We start from the raw sequence: 27196 nt of genomic DNA, 5'->3' as shown, positions 1-27196 counted from the left end.
CACTGAGGGTTTTGGGAAGAACAAAGTACCAAGAGTCAATTCCATTTCCAGAAGCCATTAGATGAAAGCACTCATAACACACTTCAGGGTACGTACTGGATGTATCTCTTTAGTTCCTGACCACTGCACCGAGACCAGTGGTAGCGATGAAAGGCAGCTTGCACCAAGGGAGCCATGATACTTCCCATGGCAGTCTCATCACCACACCTGTTGCCTTGTCCGTCGTGCTCCATCCCCAACCTAGAACACAAAGGTCACCTCAAGGTTAAGAATGAGAAGAACTACCCTTTGGGTTTAGTTTCTTTGGGGATAATAAGTACTGGGAGAAACATGTCTTTGAAGTCAACAGGGCTTCCTTGGAGAAGTCATAGACACTGAATTCAAGAGCAATTGAACTGAAATGCCTTTCTTCTTCGACAGCTATGAAAAGCACAGGAGAGGCTCTGCAACACAGTCACTCATTGAGTTTCAGTGCCTGACCCCTTCACTGTTTCCAGTGCCTCACATTTGGCAAGGGACAAGAACTGCATGCTGGCCTGCATTCTGCCCAACGTGTGAACAATACTGGGAAAAGCATAGCAAAAGGCTTTTTTTCTGTATAGCTGTCAACAGTGACTTACACATGGCCAGTTTCATGGGCTACTACAAAAGCTGATGAAAAACCATCCTCATGATTCAGGGTACAACTTCTCACTGGATGACACATGCCTGTGACTGGAGCATATCCTGTAGAGAATAACAATTACCTTTATTTTCATTTTATGAGAAAATCCATTAACAATTACTACTGGACCTTTGCCTGGGGGGAGGGGTTCACTAAACAAGGGCAGTATTATTTCCCTGCAAAGCAAGATGCCACATTCTCTTGGGAAAGCCACAGGTAAAAGCCTCTAAAAAAAGATTCATTAAGTCTGTGGTTTTTTTCTTTGCTAAGGGTAAGAAATTACCCCAGAGTTACTGTTCTGTTCTGTCCACTAGACAAGCCTTGCTTTCCTGTCTCAGTAAACTGGCCCTTCTTATCATGGTGCGGATGAAAAGAGCCAGAAGTTCCATCAGTGTGGAAAAGAATCATCAGGCTGCTTATTTCAGAGTCCTCATCAGAATTTATTAGATAAATGGAAGCTGGCTTTTTAGCAGCAGTCATTTCTCAAGGCACCTCTCTTCCCATTCGAAGCAGTTAGTAGAAATCACATTGCATTTTAAAGTATCGTCTCTGTACCCCAAATGTGCAATCACATTATACAGACAAGTATAATTTATCATGGCATTTAGGTGCCATTTGTCACTGTGAATTCCACAGAAGTCACTAGAAGCACTGGAAGAAAAATGTATGTATGGCCTGTGTGTGGTAGAAAGTAATGGTAGAGATGTGAACATTGTGAATGGACTGAGTAAGGACTGCTTTAGGAAACTTCATGCCTTTAAGTTTTTCTTCTACACATTAATGAAAATACCTTGCATTCCAGCAGGCCCAAAGTCTTGCCTGGTTAAGAAAATGGCGTGATCATGGTATTCAGGGTCATTGGGATCTGGTTTTTGTTGCTGGTAAGCCCAGCGACACACGTTTTCCAAACTTCTGGATGGGTTTCCCCTTTCTATGAGGCTGATGGACTGCAAAGAAACACGATGTCAGAGATGCAAGTTGCATTTTCCCAAATGTTTTTTCTTCATTAACTTTTTCTGCAGTCGAAATTTGGGAGAGTATTTAAAACAATGACTCATTAACAGTATTAGGGGCATCTGTTTTGTTTGGAAAATTCTAAAAGCCAATGAAGGGATCAGGATGGGCCATACTACATGTGAAAGTTAACAGACACAATTTATGGGAACATGTGAAGTTGAGATTTACTATAATGAGCCAACTTAGTATTAATCATTTGGAGGAAAAATTTTTAAAGTCTAAAATATTTCCTGATTTTTCTCGGATTTTAAATTAGGTTAGATATTAAAAACAAAAGCATTTGAGATATTTTGGCCGAAGACTTTTCCAATGACATAAAAGTAAACGATCAAGATATATTGCACGCATACTCTGACTTGTACTAATAATCCCTTTATATGACTAAAAAGATGTTTTGCATGTATTTTTAGTCTATAATTCAATAAATGTGAAGAATATTCTTCCATTACTTCACAATACACATCAAATATTTAAGGGGACTAGTCAACTTATATTGACCTTGTTCTTGAAAAAAGAAAGAAAAAGCCAAGTGAGGTTTTTTTTTTTTAACCTCATGATAATGAAGAGGGATGGACTCTTATCTTGTATTTGCAATAGATAAATTTAAGTTCCTTGGAATGTTGCCACAATTGCATTATGGTTGGGAGTTAAAAGTTCAGGGGGATAGGGCCCATCTTTCCATAACCCAAAAGCCACACTTCCCAGAATAGTTCTGATGGAATGAGAAGTTGGGCTTGGAACCTAAAATGAGGCCCTGGTTGGCTGAGAAGCAAAGCGTTTTGTTACATTTCAGCAAATGTTATTATCAGTGTTTACATTCTTAATAAATTAAACTAGTTTGGTTTGTTATATGCTCATCAGTATGTGTCTCCAAACAAATGAGTTTAACAACCAACCAAAGATTGCTAACATCTCCAGATGGTGTTGGCTTGTTCCTTGGTAGCTGCACAAAGTAGGTCAGGTTGATGGGAGAAACTAAAGATCACCAACACTTAACATTAGATAATGGTAAGTGGATCCTAAATACAAAATGAAAGGCAAAGTCATGGGCATTTTGCCCATTCAAATTCATTAATACTTTCTAATGAGGAGGATTCATTATGGGAGAAGGCCAAAAAATTTTAAACTTCAAGAAAATGACCAGTTTACTTCTGCTGTTTCCTCCATTTTATTATTTATAAGGACACATCCATTATCCTTTAAAAACTATCAAAATCAATTGTATTACCTAATACCTACCATGTGCATTTTGATCCAACTATCCATCCTAGCAAAGGTAACAATCTTAGTCTTTCTCTTCCTTGATCTATTTCGATATCTTTGAAAATATCTGCCACGTAGTAGGCTTTCAATATGAATATTGTGAAAGAAAAGATTTTTCACATAATAATGACAGACAAAGAAAAAATATTTTCTCTTAATGCCATCCATTTATTTTTACTCATTTGACCACTCCTAAAACTGAGACAACGATTTACATCTCAATTATATTAAGCAAATGATAGTAGCACAAGAACCACATAGCAATTTCTCCTCAAGAAGAACAACTATATGACACAGGATGGCTATAGCTGACCAGCAACCTGGTCTTCTACTTGCTAACCCTTACCTCCGCCCATATGTTTTAAGACAGTCTCCCTTACCTTTGCATAGCCCAGCATTATCATGCGTACCAGGGCCACATTTATATGCACTCCCAGGGACTCATCGTGGTAAATTTCATTCACCTGGAACGAAAGCAGATAACTGCTAAAAGGAAGGCAATACAAAGGATTATTATGAGAGGCAGAATGTGTAAGGGATTAGAATAAACTGCTCTGGTTTTCATTTACGTTAAGCTGAACTATGATATAGATTTATCTTAAACTTTAGCATATACCTTTGATATGTGAATTACTCATTATGTAAGCATCACAAGGATATAAACATAGAAAGTGGACTTCAAAGGGCTTCTTCAGTAAACAGACACCATCTCTTAAAGAATGGCTGGGAAGACAGCAATTGAAAGCCAAGACATCAGACATTCATAGTATTAACAGTCTCAGATAATCTTTTTCTTAATTGTAATTAATAGAGGGGTTACAGTTTGCCAGATAGAAGGTGCATTATTTCTTACCTACTGATACCCCTTCTCATGTTTTTGTCCCCATTTCCCTCCTCCCACTCTTACCCTCATCTTGTTTTCCCCCTTTCTCTTTCCTATTTCAAATAAACAAATAATCGTATATACAATATACAATACCAGATAACAAGGTCAGATACTGTAACAATATGAGATTAACCAAGGGGCAACAAAAGAGATGAGAAATAACATAGTACATTAAGAACAACAATCACACATTATATAGCTCTTGTTTCCATATCCTGGAGATTTTTTTATTTAGCCTCATCCTATGTGGCCTTATATATCCAGGTTTTGAGCTATCCTCTGCTAGGAGAGCCAAGGTTTTTACAACAGTCTCAGACAATCTTGGTTCATGATTTACCGTTTGTGAGCACTTCATTTCTGTTGAGTCTCAATAAAATGGGCATGATTAAAAAATACTATCTTATAAGGTTGGAGTTAGAATTAAGTATTTAACTCATGCAAACAAACTGTTCAACCTTTTTATGACTGAGAAGGAGGGAAGGGCCTTGGAAGGGCATTAGACTACAGAAAGTGGGAATAAAAACGCAGATAGAAAACTTAATGGCTTGTCTTAGGAAAGACTGTGTCTATGCTGTATACCTATAAAATTTAAAAGAGAAAGCAGTACTCATTATCAGCGGGGAAATCTTCAGTTAGACATTTTAAAAAATTGAATTCTATTCAAAAAGTTGTGGATACTTTTTTGCCCTTTTGGCCATGGGCAGATTCTCTTAAGCCACACCTCATAATGCCTACCTAAAAACAGACTTCTGTATCAAGGTGTGAGAAGTAATGAACCTACAACCTAGCGAATGTTAACTGTAACCCCTCTATACATTACCCTGACAATATCCTGGCCCTCCTCTTCTGTAGTAATTATGTAGTAAAAAATAAATTCCTAACATTATAGGTCAATAAAAGTAAAAAGTCTAAAGCCAGACCTATCACTAACACATTCATCCAGACTCACATACAATCCAACAAATTTCTTGTAAAACAGTTGTTTCAAATTAGAAACATGACTTTACACACAAAAGTATAGCACATACTTAGAGGTGAAATGTGAAATCACTTGATTCAAGTTTTGTTTTCTAGAGGGTAAATAAATGATGGTAGCATACAAGAAAAACTGAAGAGTAACAACAAAGTCAAAACTAAAGAAACTATATAGGGTAAGGTGCTGCGCCTCAAACCTGTAATCCTAGATACTTAGGAGATTAGAAGTATGGTGGCTCAAGGTCAGCCTAGGAAAAAGTTACAAGAATCCATCTTAAGCAACAAAAGCTAGGCATAAGAGTATGCACCTGTCATTCCAACTATTTAGAAAGCTTAAATAGGAGGATTGATAATTAGACTGCCTGGGCCATACACAAGACTGTATTTTAAAAATTACTGAAAAAGTAGAAAAGGATGAATATCTTTCAACTATAGACCACATGCCTACTAAATACAATGTACTGAATTCAAGCCTTAGTTCAGCATGCTGGTACTGGGGCTTGAACTCATGCCCTAGCTACCGTTCCTTAGCCTTTTCACTCAAGGATATTACCAATTGAGCCACAGCTCTACTTCTGGCTTTTTTGGTGTTAATTGGAGATAAGAGTCTCAGAGATTCTTTTGTCCAGGCTAGCTTTGAAATCAAATCCTCAGCTCTCAGCCTCCTTAGTAAGTACAAGGACAGGTTAGGTACCTAACTTACATTGCTTTAATATTCACCAACAGAACATTATTTAATAAAACCACTCTAATGCCAGTCGAACTATGTAATTAGTTTTTCAAAGAAAACCAAGATTAGTTATGAAATGAATATTCAGAAGCAGCACACTATTTTGAAACTCACAATGTACGTAATGCCATGTGGCAAAACATCAAATATAAAGAAGCTACATTTTTATATAGAATAAAGCATTCCATGTGGCAAACCAATGGTAGTAGATGTCTATACTGTGTAAAGTGCAAGATCTTCTTTATTAATTTATTTTTCAAGAATTAAAAAAGTTCTTTCCTATGCATTATTCACGTTAAACTGTACTGAAAACTTCCATCTTTCCGGGCTCAAAACCTATGACACAATACTGTTTTTGTGTGTGTGCCAGTACTGGGACTTTGCACACATGGCCTGGGTGCTGGCTCTCAGTATTTTCACTCAAGAGTGGTACTCTACCTCTTGAGCCAGTGCTCTACTTCCAGCTTTAATCACTAAAAAGGGAGATAAAAAGTCTTACGGACTTTTCTGCCCTGGCTAGCTCCAAATCATTATCTTCATATCTTAGTCTAAATAGCTAGGAGTCCAGAGGTGGGGCCCTGGCCCCTAGCTGATGTAGTAATTTAATACTTGTAAGCACGCACAACATGAGCACAGTTGGAAGAATAACATAGCACCCGGGGTTAGATATTAGATATTAAATTAGGTATTAGATATCCAAGTTCCAAATTCTAGTTCCAGCTGTGTCACTGAAAAGGAGATTATTTAGCTTCTCTGGGGTTTGGTCTTCTTAAATTATAATTATGGTTTATCTACTTGTTTCACAGAGGAATTGTTCAAATCAAGCAAAAAAAAACCACATAACCACACCAGGTAAATTCAACATACTTGAGTACCCATCCTTATGTGTGCAATAAAATGGAGATTATTATTTTTAATATAGTTTTATAAACCAATGTCTCAAGAGAAACAGCTGTTTTTTATGTCCCCCTTTTTCCCAAAGAGAATTTGCGATGTGGTTTGAATTTTGTAAATCTCAAATAAATGTAACTTATATGATCCAGCAAACTATTATTAGAAAGTTTATATGTTTGTCATTTTTGAGGATGCTGCTCTTTCCAGCAGATGGCAGCACATACATTTTAGAGACAAAGAACAAAGTACCGAATAAACCCCATGGATCACACCTGCAAGGCAGTCCTTTCCCATACTGACACATAAATAAAAAAGCTTCTTTAAGATTAAATACAAATTTTAAAATATCCCAAGAAACACGCTAAATTGTAATTGCCTAGTCACCTTATGTTTTAAAAACAAGAAAATGGAAAAGAATTTACTCAAATTAAAAAAAAAAAAACAACCATTACCATGCAATTACAATATTCTGTAAGAGGTCTGAAGAACTTCCAGGATGAGGCTGATTTTGCCATTCAAGAGAGGGTGTGTGAACACACAGCATAACATACTGAATTTACACTTCTAACCTACTGGAAGAACTAAAATAATACTTGTAGAAAATACTTCCCTCCCTCCCCCCCCCCCCCCACACTGTTAGTGACAATGAAAGCAGTCTTTTATTTGTTTGCTTAGCCAGTCCTAGGACTTGAACTTAGGGCCTGGATGCTGTCCCTGTGCTTTTGTGCTCAAGGCCTTATCACTGAGCCACATCTCCACTTCTAGCTTTTTCAGTGTTTCAATGGAAGTGAGAATCTCATGGTCTTTCCTTTCCTGCCTGGGATAGGATTTAAGCTTCGATCTTCAGATCTGAGCCTCCTGGGTATCTATGATTACAGGTGTGAGCCACCAGCTCCTGGCAATTTAAAGCAATACCAACACCAACTAAATAATATAGCAAATATTACACAAAGCTTTCCTGGTTCCTAGATACTGTTTTATGTTTGAGGGTTTTTACATTTATTTTGTCTTTTCTTTTTGGAGCTGGAGATCGAACCTGGGACATTGTGCTTGTTAAACAAGTGCTACATCCCAGCCCTACACATGCTTTTAAATACATAGTTTTTCCTTGAAACAGCTTTGTAGGTACTGTCTCCACTTTACACTTAAAGAAACTGAGACCAAGAGAAGCTAAGTGATGCTAGGTAACTTGTCCAATATCACTATTGGCAGAGAGAGCAAAATACTCGTACCTAGCCCATTTCCTTTTAGTCAGCTGCTTTAACCATTTACTACACTTGCCCAAGCCTGCAGACCACAGAGTGGCCACCCCCCCGCAATAAAACCCCACAACCATACCCACACAAGACTTTTATTTTAGAATAATATTGATTCATAGTGATTCATTACCTCTGTGACTAAGAAGAAGATGTATAAGAGCCCTTAACATTTTCTCTTGCTGTTCATAATCTTCCTTCATATAAATTTCCAAGAAAATGAAGAGCTATATTCGGAATGTACATAAGTAACAATTTCTTAATAAAATGATACCATAAAATACTATGGAGGAAAAGATGATAGAACCAATATATAAGTAGTGTTTGGTGGAATTCTAGTTCATAAACCTGAGGGAGGAGATCAAGGGATGTTGTGATAAAGCACACAGAAATAATCATCTTCTTGATGCTGTCAAATATTTTTGATCAATTTCAGAAGTAGGAAACTGATAGGCTGCTACCATAAATCAAGGTGATTTTATTTGGTATGTTTTTGGGAGGATGTGTATTTCTTTGGGAAAAGTAATGATTTCTAAAATGATATGAGGGTATATTTGCACTGACAGGCATGACTTGCCAATTGTGATCCATTTTGAGATGTCTCACCATGTATTTGTCAATGTAGATAGCAGAGGCCAAACTCTCTATGTGGTCTATATATATTTGTGCACATATATGTCCACATATGTGTTTATACTTGCATAAAGTGTTATCATGTCCCAAAATTTCATTTCTAGTATATCTAAATATCTTCATTTCCTTAATAATTCTATGCATGATTGTAGGTAAATTTTCACATAACATTATCTTTTAACATTGTGATCTATATTTGCTGCTCTTTACCATGAGAGGGTCAAAATAGTTACTTAACCAATTATGGTCCCATTTAGTTCTTTCTTATTCTAAATATGTCATGATAATGCACGAAGTGCCTTATAAAAGTCCTCACATAACTGTATATACGTATGAAATGTATGACACAAAGATAACACTGGTTAAAAAATAAGTATAGTGTTTGGATTTTAAGAAAAACATTAACACATTCTAAGAAGCCACATACATAATGCAAATCCAAGAGAGTCTATGCAAAATTTGACATCTTTCACCATAAGAATCAATTCATTGGCACTGGGTAGATTTCTATGAGTTGTTCAGGGACAAGCCCTAAGTCTCCTTATCACATTACCTAAAAGACAAGGTAAACAGAACATTAACTCAATTTTGAGATGATCTTAAACTGAAGAGGTTGCCAGTGTTGTGGAAGGAGAAAAAAAAGGGTAAAAGTCAAATCAAGTACTCTTTTCCTTGAAAGGAAAATTCCTTCCAAATTTGTTCCCAGACAGGACAATTTCTCCCATGACATTTCCCTGGCAGGACAATCTGACCTTCTTTGTCTGACTTGCTGATGAACAGCTTTGTCTGGCTTCAATAAAGCAACAGTCATTTTCCTTTCAATGGGTAAATTCATTTTGAGAGGCAGTACAGCACACTGGTTGAGCATTGGCCTTGCAGCCAATGGGTATGATTTTAACTCTGTGACCTTGGGGTGTATTTATGCATGTCTGTGCTCAGGTTCCTCCTCTATAAAATGGAATCATTATACTACTGATATCATAGTACTGCTGGAAGGAATAAAAGAATCTATACATAGAGAGTGCTTAAAATGGTGACTAGTCTTTACAAGTACAAAAAAACCCAACCCTCTTACCCATATTATTGCAATTTTAACATTGCAGTAAGAAAACTGAACACATATATAAATTTCTTCAGAGATTTTTGGTTAGCAGACATAATGAGAAGATAGTCTAGGTAAATCTAGCTGTAAATAAAAGAATTCCAAAATGTTACATGAAGAAAAAAAACTCCCCCACCAAATCCAGTATTACACTCTATAATACCCTTTTACTATAAGTAGGTAGCTGTCTCCCAGCCTGTTAACTCTTCTTCTTTCAACTCCAACCTCATACTACTACTAACCATGTATCATTAATCTTAGCAAATATTTCTTGAACATTTGCTATGTGCATAAATGCCATAGGAATGTGGAACTAAACAGGAAATGAGTCTGACTCTCTGCTCTTATCAAATATGTATCCTAGTGGGGAAAAAACAGGCTAAAAGTATGGGAAAAATTCATTGAAAAGGGCAAGTTCATGTGGGAAGGCAACAGGCGCTAGCAAGAAGACAGGTAATGAGAGCATTGTGTGTGCTACAAGACACATGGCAGCCACGGCAGGAATGACAGGCTTGAGACACACTGGGGAAAGAACACCACACACAACAGAGCAAGCTCGGGATCTAGCATGTCTGAGGAAGCTCCAGGCCCTGCGGAAGGGACATCTTTAATACCACCATTTAAAATGACAGAGACACAGTAACACTTCCTCCATGTGATTAGCAGTCCACATGATGTTAATGCCATCTTTCTTTCTCACTTCCTTCCATTTACTCCAAAGGATCAAAAGGATGTGTCCCTTATTCAATTGTGTTTTCAGGGAGTTAACTTTCCTTCAATTTCCCATTTGCCTTCATGAAAAAAAATCAGCCCCCGATGTTTTGTGGCATTCAGTAGTGGTTTGTGTCTTTATTCATTCATACTGTGCCTTTAGCAAGATTAGCTCCTCTTCTTCTGCCCAGTACATGTACATCCATACTTCTCTAAGTTCATTCTTCAACCCTCTTCCTTCTCATATGCTCTTCCCTGCCATACTTCATCCGCTACTGATACTTCAAGCCCTACCTACATGCACATGTATTCCATATGACTCTTCTCTCAAGTTTCAGAGGCATATGTTCATAACAGATCTTCTGTATTGAGGGTTATTACCTATTCACTTCAGTGTGCCATCCACCTTCACCCTGATATTTGTTCTCTTCCGATTATCTATTCACAGTTAAAGACAAATTCATCCTTAAGAAACAGCAATGAGAAATAATATCCAAGTATACTGGATGGAAATGTCATAATGACACTCCCTATGTACAGTTTAACACACACAAATTTAATAAAGGACCTGGGCATCGATTATCTCTCCTCCTCTCCACGTATTAAAGTTTGTTAGTAAGACCTCTGACCATTCTCTCTACCTCCATACCCAGCGAGTTAGTTATCTCTCCAATTCACCTGTACTGCCTGACACAACAATCTGTTAATACTTACTGAAAATGTTTGTATTTGGGTGACAAACCCACTTCCATGGATCACCAGAAAGGAAGGTTACAAAACTATCCACATCTCTCTCAAATGATTTTATCTACTTTTAACATCACATCACTTAGTTCTTAAACTAGAATATCAGCACTCATACCAACATAGTCAAGGAGATTAACAGTGGCTCAGGTGATGATAGATATATTTGTGCTGAATGTTACAGCATTGTTTTAAAAGATTTACTCATTTCAAAATTATTTCTTCATGATTCCAAGCTTGTTTCAATAAGATTCAAGAGTATCTATAAATAACCTAATGATTCTTGCTTTATATTACTTAACAAAATTAATGTATTTGAAGTTACTAAATACAAATCAAAGTCCTGGCAAAACAGGAACAAGAAATATATTTCTTCAACACAAAAGTCCCCTGTTTTGCTCGTTTTATTCTCTGTTTTGCGCTTCCACTTTAGTTCAGTCTTTCTTCCAGCTCACATAGGCTTCTCTCTTTATACTCTATGCAGCTAAGCAAAACTCTGATGATAAAAGCCATCATCCTATTCTGACTATGTCTACAATCCAGTATATATTTTTTAGCCTGGCATTTAAGGCCTACTGTAATTTGATCCCAGCCTTCCCATACATTGCCTCCTCTACTCCCATTCCTTCCTCTCCCAGGAAGCTAGTCCTATAGAACAGCTATTAGGAAACAGGTTACAAAGTCAGGACATGCTTCCAGAACATTACTTTTCTCAAAATATAAAAAGGAGCCAACAACAAATTCCCAAAGGCCCAGTACAACTCTAGTTTTTCAGTATGCTATATACTTAAGGAACATCTGTTGAATTTTTCACTTTTAAAAGGTTCGACCCAATGCGTTCTAACTTAATACTCTTAACATGTGAAGAATGGAATGACTGTGGTTGCATCTTCCTTTTTAAAAGATGTTGTACCAGGCATTGGTGGCTCACACCTGTAATCCCCGCTACTCAGGAGACAGATCCCAGTTGAAAGCCAGCCAGGACACAAAAGTCCATGGGACTCTTATCTCCAGTTAACCACCAGAAAACTGGAAGTGGCGCTGTGGCTCAAGTGGTAGAGCACTAGCCTTGAGCTGAAGAGCTCAGGGACAGAGCCCAGTCCTAGAGTTCAAGCTGCATGACCGATAATAAATACATCTTTATGATGTTGCACCATTTATAATGCTTACAATAGGTTTTTGTAATAGCATACTTACATTATTTAATCTTTTTCTAATTTTCCCATGTATTTATCTTTTTTGTCTGTAATTCCTCCTTCTGGGGGCACTCTAGAGGTTTCTGTAGTTCTGGTTACCAGTTAGAAGCCAGAACAGAATTCACAATGATTCCTTTACATATACCTATAAACGATGTAGTAACTTTCTCAACATGTTAGTTTATCTTCATAATACGAATGAATCAGTCATGGTGGCTCATGCCTATAAACTCTTAACTAATTGGGAAGCTGAAAATGAAAGACTGTAATTCAAGGCTAGCCTGGGCAAAATATTCATGAGACCCTGTCCCAAGCAATATAAGCTGGCATAGTATCATGTACCTATCATCCCAATTACACAGAAAGCATTAAGAGGATAATGTTCCGTGCTTGTCTAATCATAAATGTGAGATCCTATTTCAAAAGTCCTTTTTATTTTTGCCAGTCCTGGGCTTGAGCTCAGGGCCTGAGCACTGTCCTTGGACTTTCTCAAGGCTAGAGCTTTACCACTTGAGCCTCAGCACTATTTCCGGCTTTTTTCTATGTATGTGGTACCAAGGAATCGAACCTGGGTCTTCGTGCATGCTAGGCAAGCACTCTACCATTCGGCCAAATTTCCAGCCCTCAAAAGTACTTTTTTTTAAATGACTAGGGGTTTGGCTCAAGATGAAGAAAACCTATCTAGCAAGTATAAGATCCTGAGTTCAAACCTTAGTACTGCCAAAAATTAAAAATGGGTTGGAATTTCTCTGCTCATTTCTCTATCACAGAAACATGATATATGTACATTTCTATGAACTAACATCCTAATAAATAAAATGTTTAACACTTAGGCTCAAGTATTAATAAGTAAAACAATCATGATCATCAATAAGAATTTTCTTCCTCCAGTATAATTATAAAAAAAGAACTAATCTTAAATTTGGGAGACAAGGTAAATAACATAATTGCCCAGAGAAATTAAATTAAGACTCAAATGCAAAGCCAAAGAACAAAGAAGGTAGGATTTGGTAATAAATTTGTAAGTTCAGTGTAACATGTATTTTTACACAGCCTGAATAAAACATATAAGCACATGATACTATCTTGACTATGCTTTTACAGTCAGGTGGTCTGTATACTATTCATTGTTATTGCACATTATTATTAGTTTTCCACAATTGCTCTTTTCTAATTCTGAAGACTAAGTATATCAGCTTGAGAATACTGATAAAGTTTCTTCTCAATTCTAAAAAATGAAAAATAAATTATAACACAGTCCTGGGCTTGGGCTCAGGGCTTGAGCACTGTCCTTGGACTTTCTCAAAGCTAGCACTCTACCACTTGAGCCTCAGCACCACTTCCGGCTTTTTGCTATGTATGTGGAACCGAGGAATTGAACCTGGGTCTTGGTGCATGCTAGGCAAGCACTCTACCACTAAGCCAAACTCCGGGCCCCTTTCTTAAGTTTTTAAAGTAACTTAGTTTAACATTGGAGACATTTTTAGCTAGGTATCAAAGAGTGGAATAAAAGAATTGTTGGCAACTACTATGCAACATTGTGCCAAGAGTTGTGTTTTATGAGCTTCTACCTTACAATGCTGAATATATCACATATGTTGAAAAGCAGTATAGACACCGGGCACTGTGGCTCATGCCTCTAGTCTGGCTATTCAGGAGGCTGAGACCTGAGGCTCCTGGTTCAAAGCCAGCCAAGGCACTAAAGACCATGAGACTCTTATCTCCAGTTAACCACTAGAAAACTAGCAGTAGGGCTGTGGCTCAAGTGTATGATGGTAGCCTTGAGCTGAAGAGCTCAGGGACAACACCCAGGACCAGATTCAAGTCCCATGATCGGTTTGGTGCAGGGTAGGGAAAGCAGTAAAAAAAAAAAACGTAGAGATGCCAGGCATTCTTCATCATCATGAGATACATAGCAATACTGGAAAAAAATTGTTTCACCTTTCACTGTTTTAACTTTTCAAAATGGAAATCATAAACTGATACATTAACTGGATCCCATAAGTCTTAAAACATAACTTCTCCTTGATGACATCAGAAAAAAAACTTCTCGCTTCATGCATCTCTTGATTTTGCATTTTTGTATTTTAAACATGTAGCTCAACATGTGAATCGAATGCACTACTGAAAATGGTTTGGATGCTAAGCACAATCATGGAGTGCTTGCACAGGTTTCCCCCAAACACTCACACAACACGTCGTGACATAAAGGAGTCACTACTCACAATGTTCATGAGGGTGAGGAGGTAGTTCTGTACATGTTCTTTGCCATGGAAACGGACCACCGAGTCATCCACTCCCAGCAGCACCTCAATGTTGTAATTGTTTTCTCCTGAGTGTCTACGGCGACGGCGTATTGTTTCGTTCAGCTGCTGGCCGATGATGCTGTATGCCTTGCCTATATCCTCCAGGCCTTCCAGAGCAGACTCTATTGAGAAACAAAAGGAACCCATGCATCTCAGTTTCCCCAATGGGCTTTCTAGGACCTTCTCAGAAATTAAACTTTCTCAGAAGTCTAACATTAATGTACATCATCATCAAATGCTCTCCAGTTTACTCTGTGAGTGATAGGCAGATGTGTATGACAAGAACGGCATTACAGGAACTCAGCAGAGGGCATCCACATCAAGGGTAACCTAATATTACTGTCTGAAAAGTGGAGACAGAGAGGGGCTCATCTTTTCCCAACCACATCCCCATGCACAGCAATGTGTACAGAACATAGGCCAATTCTATTACATTAGGTGAATGGAGATTATACATATGTATTGCATATCTGGTGTTCACATTGCTCTATCAAAAATGGATTTGTATATAAATTTAAGCCATCCATCTTTCTTATCATATTAAACAATAAAATTATGGCAATATAACCACAGCTCATGCTATAATTATTAGCTGCTGTATATTCCTTCACTACTTTTAAAGATAAATGCCTAGTGAATGCTACCAGGGAAAAAGTGAATGGAAACATGTAAGAGTGTTGGGTAATCCTAGAGTTTTTGACATTAGGACTGGCCATTATCTGACAATCAATTTCAGCTGCTAAAGACATCCAAATCTGTGAGCTATTGAAGTAAAATGTGAGAAAACGATTTGTAACCAAGAAAAAAAAATCATAATGAGTGTTTTGTATAGGTTATTTCAACTATTTCAAATGAATACTTCATCTGCCGATATAAAAGCTGTATATACACATTACCACACACACACATATGAGAGAGATATTTTAAGGTTTTAATGATCAACATTAACTATCTTCACACAAGTTTGTAATTAATGAAGAATATGTTATAAGGCATTAAAAAGCATAACTGGAGGCCATGTGCCAGTGGTTCAGGCCTGTAATCCTAACTACTCAAGAGGCTGAGATCTGAGACTCATGGATTGAAGCCAGCCTGGGCACGAAAATACTTGAGACTCTTACCACCAGTGGTGCTGTGACTCAAGTGGTAGAATGCTAGCCTTGAGAAAAAGGTCAGACACAGCCCAAGTCTTGAGTAAATGTCTATGACTGGTACAAAAACAAACATAATTTGAGGGCAGGGGATGAATGAGATAGGAATGGAAAACAAATATGTTCATAATGCTCAATGTACATGTGTGAAATTAGGCCTTGCAAATGAGATGTGTGGGATTAGGGTAAGTGAAGGAAGAATGAGGGAAGATGCACTATACATATATATTAATATGTTGAAATCCCACGATATAACTAAAGACTGTAAAAAATAAAACTTAAAAAATTTGTGCGTGATGGATTACGCCTGTAATCCTAGCTATTCAGGAGACTGAGATCTGATGATCCCAGTTCAAAGTGAGCTGGGACATTAAAGTCCATGAGACTTGTCTCCAATTAACCACTAGAAAACCGGAAATTGCTGGTTCTGTGGCTCAAGAGTAGGGCGGTAGCCTTGAGTTGAGCTGCTCAGGGACAGCACCCAGGCCCAAAGTTCAAGCCCCTGCTGGTCCTGAGGCTTGAACTCAGAGTCTAGGCATGCCCATGAGCGTTTTCATGTGATGTGAGTGCTCTTCCACTTGAACTACAACTGCACTTCCAGCCTAAAAGTCTCATGGCTGCCTTTGAACCAAGATCTGCAGATCTCAGCTTCCTGAGTAGCTAGGATTACAGGTGTGAACCACCAATGCCTGGCTAAAAATAGCTTGATAAAAACAAAAGTAGAAAATACTACAAAAACATTATGTGAATACAAAAAATTCTGCAAAAGTACAAGTAATAAAAACCCTCAAAAATATATTCATCTCTACTTCAGTATGTACAAGTCAGAAAAGAGTTTATTTTATAAAATACCTTGATGTCTAAAACAAGTTTGACAGAACTCTGACTCATGCTTTATAGAAAGGTTTATTTTATGATGTACTGGGATTGTAACCCATTTAATTCATCATCTGACAGTAATGGATAGGTGTTTTCCTTCTCATCTTTGTGGTTTTAGTAAAATGAAGGGTGGGTAGGGGTATTTCTTGGCCAGGAAGATTGATGACCAAGCTTTAGCCACATGGGACTAGAGAAGTGGAAATACAGATGACACTCACCCCCTTTCAACCTTTAAAACATATCTATATGGGCAAGGAGTGTGGCTTAGTGTTAAGAGTGCTTGCCTAACATGTACAAAGCCCTGGGTTCAATTCCACATAAACAGAAATAAGTCATAAGTGGTGCTGTGGCTCAAGTGGTAGACCACTAGCCTTGAGAATGCCCAAGGATAGTACTTAGGCCCTGAGTTCAAGCTCCAGGACTGCCAAGCTCTCCCCAAAAACCATATACAGAAACACCAATTCCCTACCCTGCATGCTCACACACATAAGGCATAAGGACTGCTTTGCTTATGACTATTCAGTTTGAATATTCAACCTCACATTGACTCAGGCCCAGCTGCTCATTCATTAGTTGGGAAATTTTTCCTCAGCAAAGACATATATATATATATATATATATATATAATATCATCACTATCTACATCAAGCACAAAGCTTTCCTCCAAAGTTGTTTTTCAAGAGCTATAAATTCTCACTGAGGGTGAGAGAGATAGAATCTGCAAACATCATTACTATTTAACCACCAGGTCTTCCTCATACATGAGAATGTGAGAGGATGTGATATACAAAGTACAAATAGGAAATTCATACATGAGCCTTTATTTCTTCAAATTTATCATCTAGACTGACCTATAAAAGACAATATCTGATAGAAATCCATGAGCTATGTCACCCTATTAAGTCTGACACATGAGGGCTCAACACATATACAGAAAGCTCATTCTGCTCTAATGTTCTTGTAGTCTAGCTTTTGCATCCCTTCTTAAATAGGCAGTGCTCTGCTAAGAGTAGGATTTTTTTGGGGGGGAGGGGGTATGTTAAGAAAGGAACTCAAAGGAAGGCTCTCCTTTTTAAAAATAGTCATGAGGGCAGGATAGGCTTTCTAATAAAACATACTCACTACCTTCAAGTGCTAGTAATAAGACATCATTGGCTTATTTTAGTTAAGATGCTTAACTCTTTGACCCTAGTCTTCTCTTGTATGAAATGGAATGATATTTACTTTACTTTTTTTAGTGTTCCTGAGATTATATGGTTAAACTACTATACATAGGCTTAGATGTCAAATGATGTAAAAATGTTATTATGGTTACTGTTTATGATGGTAATTTTCTTACAAAGAAAGCCTCAATTTAATAGGTCTTGTATTTCATTTTGTCTATCATAAATGATACAATTACAGTTATCTTAAAATAATGGTAAGAGAAAATTCTGGAAATTGGTGAAGAAAATGGGCATAGTTTACAATCTTAGGAAGAATGAGAGTAACAATATCTGCTACAAAGAGGAGATACAAAAAGAGATAAATCTAGAATGCATACTTTCAATTAAATTTAGGGCTAAACCCAACCATTGGCTTGTTTCATCGTTTGAAAACAATACTGGAAAAGTTAAGCCTATTGACAATATTTCTTCTCATAAAACACACATCTAGGGAGCATCCACACAAATGTAGACTGAAAAGGTTTTTTAAAAAAAAACAAAACCCTTGGGCCAGGAGTTTGGCCTACTGGTAGAGTGCTTGCTAACATGCACGAAGACAGGGGTTTGATTCCTAGGGATAAATAGAAAAAACCTGGAAGTGGTGCTATGGCTCAAGTGGTAGAGCTCTAGCCCTGAGAAAACCCAAGGATGTGCTCAGGCCTTGAGTTCAAGGCTCAGGACTGCAAAAAATATAAAAAATTAAAAAAAACCCTCAAAACCCCTTTAAGTAATAATTCTGGCAATCAGATTTTGGAATGATGCCATTTGGTATGAGGTAATAGAAAGCAACTCTATAGACTTGAGTCACTGTCACAATACTGTGTTAGACAGATAAGATCAGGGTATTCAAACATGCTGTTAGTAATAGGTGACTTGTTTCTAAATCCTTACAATTTAGAAGATGATATTCTCTGACCAAAGCCTCTCAATCTAATCAACCATTATGACCATTATCTCTGTTTCTATAAGATACCGGGAAACAAAGGTGACTATTCTGCTAATCATTTCCAAACAATCTCTTGCAGATCTGTATCCTACTTAGGACTGAGAAGAATCTCACAGAAAGCCACAGGCAAACTCAAGAGGTAAAAAGAGTGACACTTTATTACGGGGGTCATAAACTATAAATCCTCACTTAGTAAAATGGCTCAACTATTTTGGAATGTTGGCTTAACAAACATGAGGCCCTGAATTCACAACTTTTCTGGAGAGAAGCTCAGGAATCACAGAACTACTATATCTTACTCTGAGTACCTTCCTACCCCTCTCCTCTCTTTTCCTCTATTCCTTTCCCTTCCCCTTTCCTCATACTCAGTTGAAAACATACTTAAGCCTAGAGTATTTTTTATTAAAGAATTTATTAACACTGATTTTTACATCATATTTCAAATGACATAGTTAACAAACAAGTGTTCAAGAAGGGAATCTCTATATACAATCACTGGCACTTAGTTTTTAGAACATAATCAAAATTAGGCAAAGGGTTTGTATATCATAAATACATATTAACTTAAGAAATAAAACATTATGTCTATAGAGGCATAGGTTTTTTGTCTATGCAGTTACGTTTCTATTTCCAATACCATGTCCATAGCATTGAGTATGCAAATATTGAGTCCTCACTCTTATACTGTTTGGATCTAATATCCACATATCAAGGAGACCATGCGACTTTTGTTCCTTTGGTCTTGACTTATCTCACTCAACATGATTCACTCTAGATTCATCCACTTCCCTGCAAATGCCATTATTTTATCTTGTCTGTTGGCTATGTAGAAGAGTACTTTTTAAACTTTTCAGAAATATTATAACCATCCTTTTCCCTTTTTAATCATTTTGGGAACGTTTTTGAAACTTACCCTGGGAATTATGACAAACATAATAGTTTGGAAACATTTTGGAAACTTTCCAAAGTTTTTGTATCCTTTTATTAATCACTAGATTCTCAATTGCTATAGTTGAATTAGAAGAAAAATATTATTCCTACTTTATTACTTTATTGGGAAGAATTGGGAGGGAACAAACAAGTGGAACATAATTACTTTAGCTTCAAATACAGACCATCAATGTTCAAGTGGAATACTACGTACTAGTTACATAATATACTATAACTCAAATTGTTGATATTTAATTGAACTTCATTTATGCTAATAATATTTTCAAAATGGGGGGTGGCATATTCTTATGCCTAATCATGTCTTATAAGGCATGAAAGAGCAGAACTGTTAAAATTCTGATACATTCAGAAGAAATTCCTGTGGTCTGAAAAATGGTAGGAATAAAAAGTGAAAATGGAAATGTACAAGCTATAATCAAGCTCTGAGTCTGGTACAAGTATCTTTGGAATTAGAAAGCAATCATAGTTACAGATATTCACCTCAATATCTATGGCTGCTTTGTGAAGAACAGAATAAAAGTCAATCCTCTTCCCCTTGGGCTAAGGATAAGCAAAATAAAGAAAAGCATTGCTTATGGGTTGATGATGTATATAGAGGAACTTTGTTAACTTCTATGGAAGACATCCCCAAAGGCTCATCAAAGAAAGGAAATCATGGGGGGGATGAGGGGAGGGAGAGGTCCTCTTACCTAGGAGAATACCTATGACTATCAGTTGTTCTAGAAGATAATCTAAGAATGAAGGTCTACTTAGTACGTTGAGATACAGAGGAGTCTGAAACTCCTCCATGTTTTGGGGGCTTCTATAACAGTGATGGTTTGACTGTAAACAGAGTTAACATGGGAGGGGCAACATGTTTGATTCAGGCCACTATCTGGTAAATTTTTCTATTATATGACAATGAATCTAATCCTAACATATGAAACATTGATGATCTTGTTGACTACACTTCTTTTGTATTCCCCTTTCCTATGCAAATTCAACTTATCTTGTTAATACATGAATGATAAATATTGGCTTATTACAATTAATTACAATTCCTCATAGTACGTGTACTTCAGAAAGTGAGAAAAATTGTAATATTTTGTTGTAACAAATGCACAGCAAGTCCATGTGTAAAAATTTGGCATTCTTTATGAACGGAATATTGTTATGAAAATGAAGTCACTGGAATACTGGGAGTTGGATTTTCCAAGAGTAGGTGGAGATTCTATGAACAGAGTTAAAAATAGAAGTAAAATCTAACAAAATGTCATCTACCAACATTAGAAGCCGAGGGTAGTCAACTCAAATAATGATGTGGACCTGCTTGTGTCAGCAAATAGTGTTTTCTCCATTGATGCGTTTTTTTTAATATTCATTTTTATTGTAATTAATAGAATGGTTACTTTATATTTGCCATATAGAAGGTGTAATGCTTCACAAACATTGATACCCCATTCTCATGTTTTTCTACTCATTTCCCTCCCCCAGCCCCTGCCCTTATCTTGGTTTCCCTCTTTCCCTTTCCTATTTCATATAAACAAACATATATACAATATACCAGAAAACAAGGTAAGATACTGTAATAATATGAGATAACCAAGGAACAACAAAAGAGATGAGAGATAGCATAGTACATTAAGGACAACAATCATTATATGGCTTTTGTTTCTCTATGCTGGAGGTCCTTTCATTTAGCATCATACTATAGGGGCCTTATGTATCTAGGTTTTGTTCTATTGTAAACTTCTGCTAGGAGAGTCCAAGGTTTATACTAATTATGAAAAATGAGGGAAACCATTGAGCCTATGTTCCTTTGAGTCTGGCTTACTTCACTTAATATGATTTTTTCCAAGTCTTTCCATTTCCTTATAAATGGGGCAATGTCATTCTTTCTAGTGGCAGCATAGAATTCCATTGTGTATCAATACCACATCTTGGTGATCCAGTCATCAACTGAGGGGCATCTGGGTTGGTTCCATATCTTTGTTATGAAAAATAGTGCTTGATGCCTTATTTTTTATATTTAAACTTATCACTTCTAATAGGATAAAATAACAATACCTCAAAGATATGAGAATTCTTTGCAAAGATATGAAACATCCACATGAAAAGTAGATATAACCTTCACAACTGGAACATTCTGTAAAGACAGTTCAAAGAACTATATTCAACCCACTTTATGATGTCAATTTGCAAGTCTCACTGCTTTCAGCACATTACATTACCATATAATGGTACTAATTGCTGTGATTTATTCCCTTCCCAAATTTGAATTCTAAAATGCATGCATGTTTGTTTTCACTAGCTAATTTAAGGAACAACATAAGGTATTTTAAAATGTAAAATTCAATCTTTTAATTAAGAAATGTTTCAGACTGAGTCTGTGAGCATTAGCAAAACAAAAATCCAAAAATTAAAAAGCCTCCTTGATATCTAAATGTTTAGTAACAAAATGATATCCAATGTTCAGTAACAATCTTCTACCTGTCAATGTTTTACCTTCGAATAAAAATAAAAATTACTTAAAGTTTGCTAAGCAATAAGATTAGATGAGCAATTGCAATTAGATTTGTAAGTCCATATTAAAAATCATTCAGTAAAACCAGAACTCCATGTCTTATTAGAAGTACACTATATATACATATGAAAATAGTACAATGGATCCTACCAAAACCATTAAAAGAAAGGAGAAAGAATGGAGGGGGTTAGAAGAGTGATAGAAACAGATTGAATTTGACCATAGTGCATTGTAGTTACATCATAAACACCAAGATGGAACCTTTCTATAAAACTGATTTATATTGACAATATTTATTAAGGGATATTCTTCTTCTTGCATGCTATTAGAAAGAGTTTAGCTTTCATAGTTCTTTTAATGTTTCTGCCCATTAATTCTACTATATCTGTCCATTCTGGTCAGTTTTACAGGCTATCTGCTCATTAGTGTGGGTTACATTTGCCTGCTTCTTTGAATACACAGGAACTTTTTTTTTCTTCTAACAATGTGGATTTTTATCTTCTGGGCTGCTAGATGGACTTGGATTCTAATAAGTATTCTTGAGCTTTTTTGAATGCAATTAGATCCCTTGGAAAGGCTTTACTCCTTTCACGTCTTGCATTTGAAACACAGTAGGTAGGATCAGAGCAACCCAAACCCTCCACCTACTCCCCCATGCTGGCCTGTAGGAACAAGTATTATTCCCAGACCCGTGGAGGTATTAGATGCCTCAGCCAGATCTATAGTTTTCCCCTATAGTAACATCCTGGTGAGGCCTGTACAGGGACACTCCAGCTTCTCTTTCTGGGAAACTCTCTTTTTCCTCTGAACTCCACCTTCATCTCTCATGACTTTTAATCCTGGCTTCTCAAACTGGGACTGTTTGAGGCTTCACCCTGGGTCCTCCTCCCGGAGACTCAGGCTGGAAACCTTCCAGGTTGTAAGCTAGGTAATTCTGATGCTCAGCTCGTTTTTTTCTCCCTTTATCTCTCTCAGTTTCATTCAATGTCTGCTCTCCAGTGCCCTTGCCAATTGTGGTTTCATGAGTTTCAACATTATCTGTTGCTTACAACAAAAGGGTAAATCTAGTTTTTGCTATTCTGTATTGACCAATATTAAAGTTCATATAATTTTGCTTTTCTATGAATTGTGGTAATTTATAAGCTTTTATATTCTTTCTTATCACTAACATGACTACAAAGTTTCATTTACTGTCCCTAAAATGACTCTTTGTACTTGAGTGTGTTGTAGCAATAAGATACTCCATATGAAGTTTGCAGTAATTCTTCTAGTAAGAATTGTGTTTCTGTAACACATTAAATTTCCTGAGCAGGCTTTCACACTACACATTGTAGTATGTAGAAGGAGAAAAAATTAGGTTGAGTAACATTTAGTAAATCTAAAAATTAATACATTTCTCATCAAAGGATATAAACTATTTTTCCATTAAAAGCTATCTGATCCAAAGGTACTATAAATGCATTGGTACAAAACCAGCCTTCTAAGAGAAGAAAAAGAAAACAAACTTTATGATGTTCATTAGCACTAACATGAAGGGGGCTCAAAAAAGTAAAGCTATAGTCAACTTAAGCATTACCTTATACTCCAAAGAACATAATGTTTAAAATCTACTCAATATGCTTTATCCTGAGCAGGTATTTTTTTCCTTAGAGAATTGGGTTTTTAAGCAGCATATCTGGATGACAGAAAACTGAGATGAACATTAAGAAGAAAGGGTTGAAGGTGCAGACAAGAATTGTATTTATCAGGGGCTGGGAGTTTGGCCTAGTGGTAGAGTGCTTGCCTAGCATGCACGAAGACCCAGGTTCGATTCCTTGGTACCACATACTTAGAAAAAGCCAGAAGTGGTGCTGAGGCTCAAGTGGTAGAGCTCTAGTCTTGAGAAAAATCCAAGGACAGTGCTCAGGCCCTGAGCTCAAGGCCAGGACTGGCAAAAAAAAAAAAAAGAATTGTATTTATCAGAGAGAGTTGTGGACCCCTTTTTTTTCCCAGTGTTGGGCTTATGCTCAGGGCCTGAGGACTGTCCTTGGATTTTTCTCAAGGCTAGAACTTAAGCCTCAGCAGCACTTCTGGCTTTTTCTAAGTATGTGGTACCAAGGAATCAAACCGGAGTCTTCGTGCATGCTAGGCAAGCACTCTACCACTAGGCCAAACTCCCAGTCCCAGCTAGAGCAGAAACAGGTTAAAGCATTAGCTAAACGAGAATTATTGTGTACTAAGTTAAGAAACATGGAGATGACTCATGGTGCAGCTCTATCCAATCTAAATTCAACACTCTAGATTTTAAAAATCTTTTGCATTTTTAGTCCAAGAAACTCAAATATTTATATATTTCATTCAAACTGAAGCATGACATATTTGACAGGTTAACATGGATATAGCAATAATATTTTACCACTGACTGTCATCAGCCAATAAATACATTTCTTTTAAATACCAGACAAGAAATCCAGACTAAGTAGAAATTCAATTTCTAAATGAGTATGTGATTTCATATCTCAGATATGAATGTTACCTATTAGTGATGTATATATTCTACTTTAAACACTCAGTGTATATATTAGTATATATATTCTAGTTTGAATAGTAAGTTAAGTGGGTCATCTTATGTTTTTCCAAGTCTCAGAATGTCATTTCTAGAAGGCAAGACAATATATATAATTCTTTGTGTATTTGTCTTCAGTGATAACAAAACACCTATTACAACAAGGCTTCCATGGTTTCATCAAGATGTTGTGGAAATGGGAGAGGTGAAGACAATGATGGATCAGTCATCAACCAACCTCCTTACGGCCTGCACTCCTAAACAGGCTGGAACATTCCCCAACGTTCTATTTAGAATTTCACCCCCAAAGTTGGCCAAACCAAATTCAGAAGGGACATATGTAACTGTGGAGACACTAGAGATAAAGGCTTCTGAAGCCCAGTTCAAGGTCTACCTGCCAGCTACGTGGATGCTGAAAGGAAGCTGGAGCAGAAGCAGCTGTTTAAGATCCTCAGGTAAAATTGCCATGGCAGCTTGCTGGGATCAGCAGGTCCTTGGGCAACTGTTTTATTCTGCTCTTCCCTAATATTAGCAGCAATAACAGTGCCCTACATGGGTGAATGTGCTGTATCACTTTGGGAACCAGTCCTGGAACCCAGGTTCCTCCAGTCCTTCGAAGCAGAAGTTGAATGTGCATTTAATTCTTTGCATTAAATCCTTCATGCTTAGTTGGTGTGCTCTCCATTTCCTGAAACTGAGTATAGATCTATACATGCTAAGTCACTTACCAAAACGGGGCTTCAAATGCTCATCCATGCAAGAAGAATGTTAGGCTACTTAGTAACTTGCAAGCTTCCCCTTGCCTTTAGAATTCTGTTTTTGTGAATGTTGCTTTTGGTAGAATTTGCTTAATATCTATATTTTTCTCTCCTGCATTATTTGGGCCTTGAACTTATTACTCCATGTAACTAGTTTTTACAAGAACACCTATGAATATACTTTAAACATTCCAAAAATGTACCAAAAGACATAGAATATTTACAAGGCAAGGGTAAAGTTTTGTTCATTCATTCACTTAACAATAAACATTTTAGTATATACTACATTTCAGGGGTTCTCAAATAATATTTTATGAATTCCTTGACATGTTCCACGTACTTGTTTAGACAAACCATTCCTAGAATACATCTATGTTTATTTAGCTTGCAATTCTAAGCTTTAGTTTGTGAAGTTGCTTCTTAAAAGGGGTTGGCTTGAAATAAAATCTTTCCCTTCATTCTAGACCACTGCATTCTGCTTTTCTGAAGTCTCATTCTCTTAACTGACAGTCTTTCAATTCTGCATTTCATACCTCTCTGCTTTCCAGCTATTTGTAAGTAGATTGCTTTGAAAGACTATGTTCTGAATGGCTAGAATTAATCCAAGGCCTTTTTTTCATTTAGACAGTCACCTAAATAAATAATTTGGTCAATAGCTTTAATTCATTATCTAAAATCCTGAGTTACAGAACTTTCTACATTGAGCTTCCAATTACTTGTGAAGCATTAATTTATCTCAACCTAACACTTCCTTAAACAATCTTCTCACACTTCTCCAAACAATTCAAAGTCTGACGTAATTATTACTTTGCCTATATCATAGAACATTACAAAGCTTGATAATTCTTTTGTTTTTGATAGTACTGAGGTTTGAACCCATGTTTGCTAGGCAAACACTACCATACCCCAGCCCTCATTACTTTTCAAATGGGATCTGATGTTGTTGCCTGGATCAGCCCACCCCTCAGTCCTCCTTTGTATGCTTCCTGTCAATAACTTCTATGGCAGGTATGCTCAGCTATTGGTTGGGATGTAGAGGGGGAGTCTCAATTGAGACTGGCCTCAAACTATGCTTTTCCTCCTACTATCTATCTCCGGTAGGTTTGATTACAGGCATATGACACGACTCCTGGTGGCTTAGTCTTATAATTCCCGATACACAATATTTTAAAAATATAGAAGGGTTACATTATATTCACCAGATAGAAGGTGCATTACTTCACAAACATTGATACCCTTTCGCATGTCTTGGTTCCCAGTTCCCTCCCCCCACCCCCACCCCTTATTTTGTTTTCCCCATTCCCTATCCTATTTCAAATAACCAAATACACATATATACAATATATCAGATAACAAGGTAAAATACTGTAACAATATGAGATAACCAAGGGACAACAAAAGAGATGAGAGATAACATAGTACATTAAGGACAACAATCACTCATTATATGGCTTTTGTTTCTATATCCTGGAGGTCCTTTCATTTAGTGTCATAATATAGGGCCTTACGTATCTAGGTTTTGCTCTATTGTAAATCTCTGCTAGTAGAACCCAAAGTTTCTACTGATTGTGACAAATGAGGGAAACCACAATATTTTTTTCTGTGGGTCATGGGGCTTGAACTCTACCTGGACGCTGTCCCTGAGCTCATCAGCTCAAGGCTACCACCCTAGCCTAGAGCCAAGTCCCACTTCTCCTTTCCTAGAGGTTAATTGGAGATTCAAGAGTCTCAGGTCCTTTTGTACCCAAGCTGGCTTTGAACCTTGATCCTCAGATCTCAGCTTCCTGAGTAGGTAGGATTACAGGTGTGAGCCACCGCTCTGGCTCACAATATTCTTAGTCATGCCTTCTATGCCTGAATCTCTGCATTCAGTATCATATT

The 27196-nt window shown here is 37.0% G+C and overlaps 1 protein-coding gene across 2 annotated transcripts in view; it reads right to left on the bottom strand.

Annotated features, from left to right (window-relative positions):
* The window catches only part of Adamts3 (ADAM metallopeptidase with thrombospondin type 1 motif 3), a 185778-nt gene that overhangs the window by 30537 nt on the left and 128045 nt on the right, over nucleotides 1–27196 (bottom strand). For both annotated transcript variants that reach the window (XM_090343448.1, XM_090343449.1), the window contains exons 6-10: nucleotides 14297–14499; nucleotides 3325–3408; nucleotides 1455–1611; nucleotides 621–726; nucleotides 97–240 (exon numbers count right to left, since the gene is read on the bottom strand). In XM_090343448.1, the coding sequence (XP_090199574.1) occupies nucleotides 97–240; nucleotides 621–726; nucleotides 1455–1611; nucleotides 3325–3408; nucleotides 14297–14499 (694 nt within the window). The remainder of the gene's footprint in view (nucleotides 1–96; nucleotides 241–620; nucleotides 727–1454; nucleotides 1612–3324; nucleotides 3409–14296; nucleotides 14500–27196) is intronic.

This window comes from Megascapheus bottae, chromosome 13 (genome assembly GCF_031878675.1).
Source record: "Megascapheus bottae isolate mThoBot1 chromosome 13, mThoBot2.hap1, whole genome shotgun sequence".
In the NCBI taxonomy this organism is placed as follows: domain Eukaryota; kingdom Metazoa; phylum Chordata; class Mammalia; order Rodentia; family Geomyidae; genus Megascapheus; species Megascapheus bottae.
The sequence above is the reverse complement of the archived record's forward strand: the minus strand, read 5'-3'. Positions and strand labels throughout refer to the sequence as shown.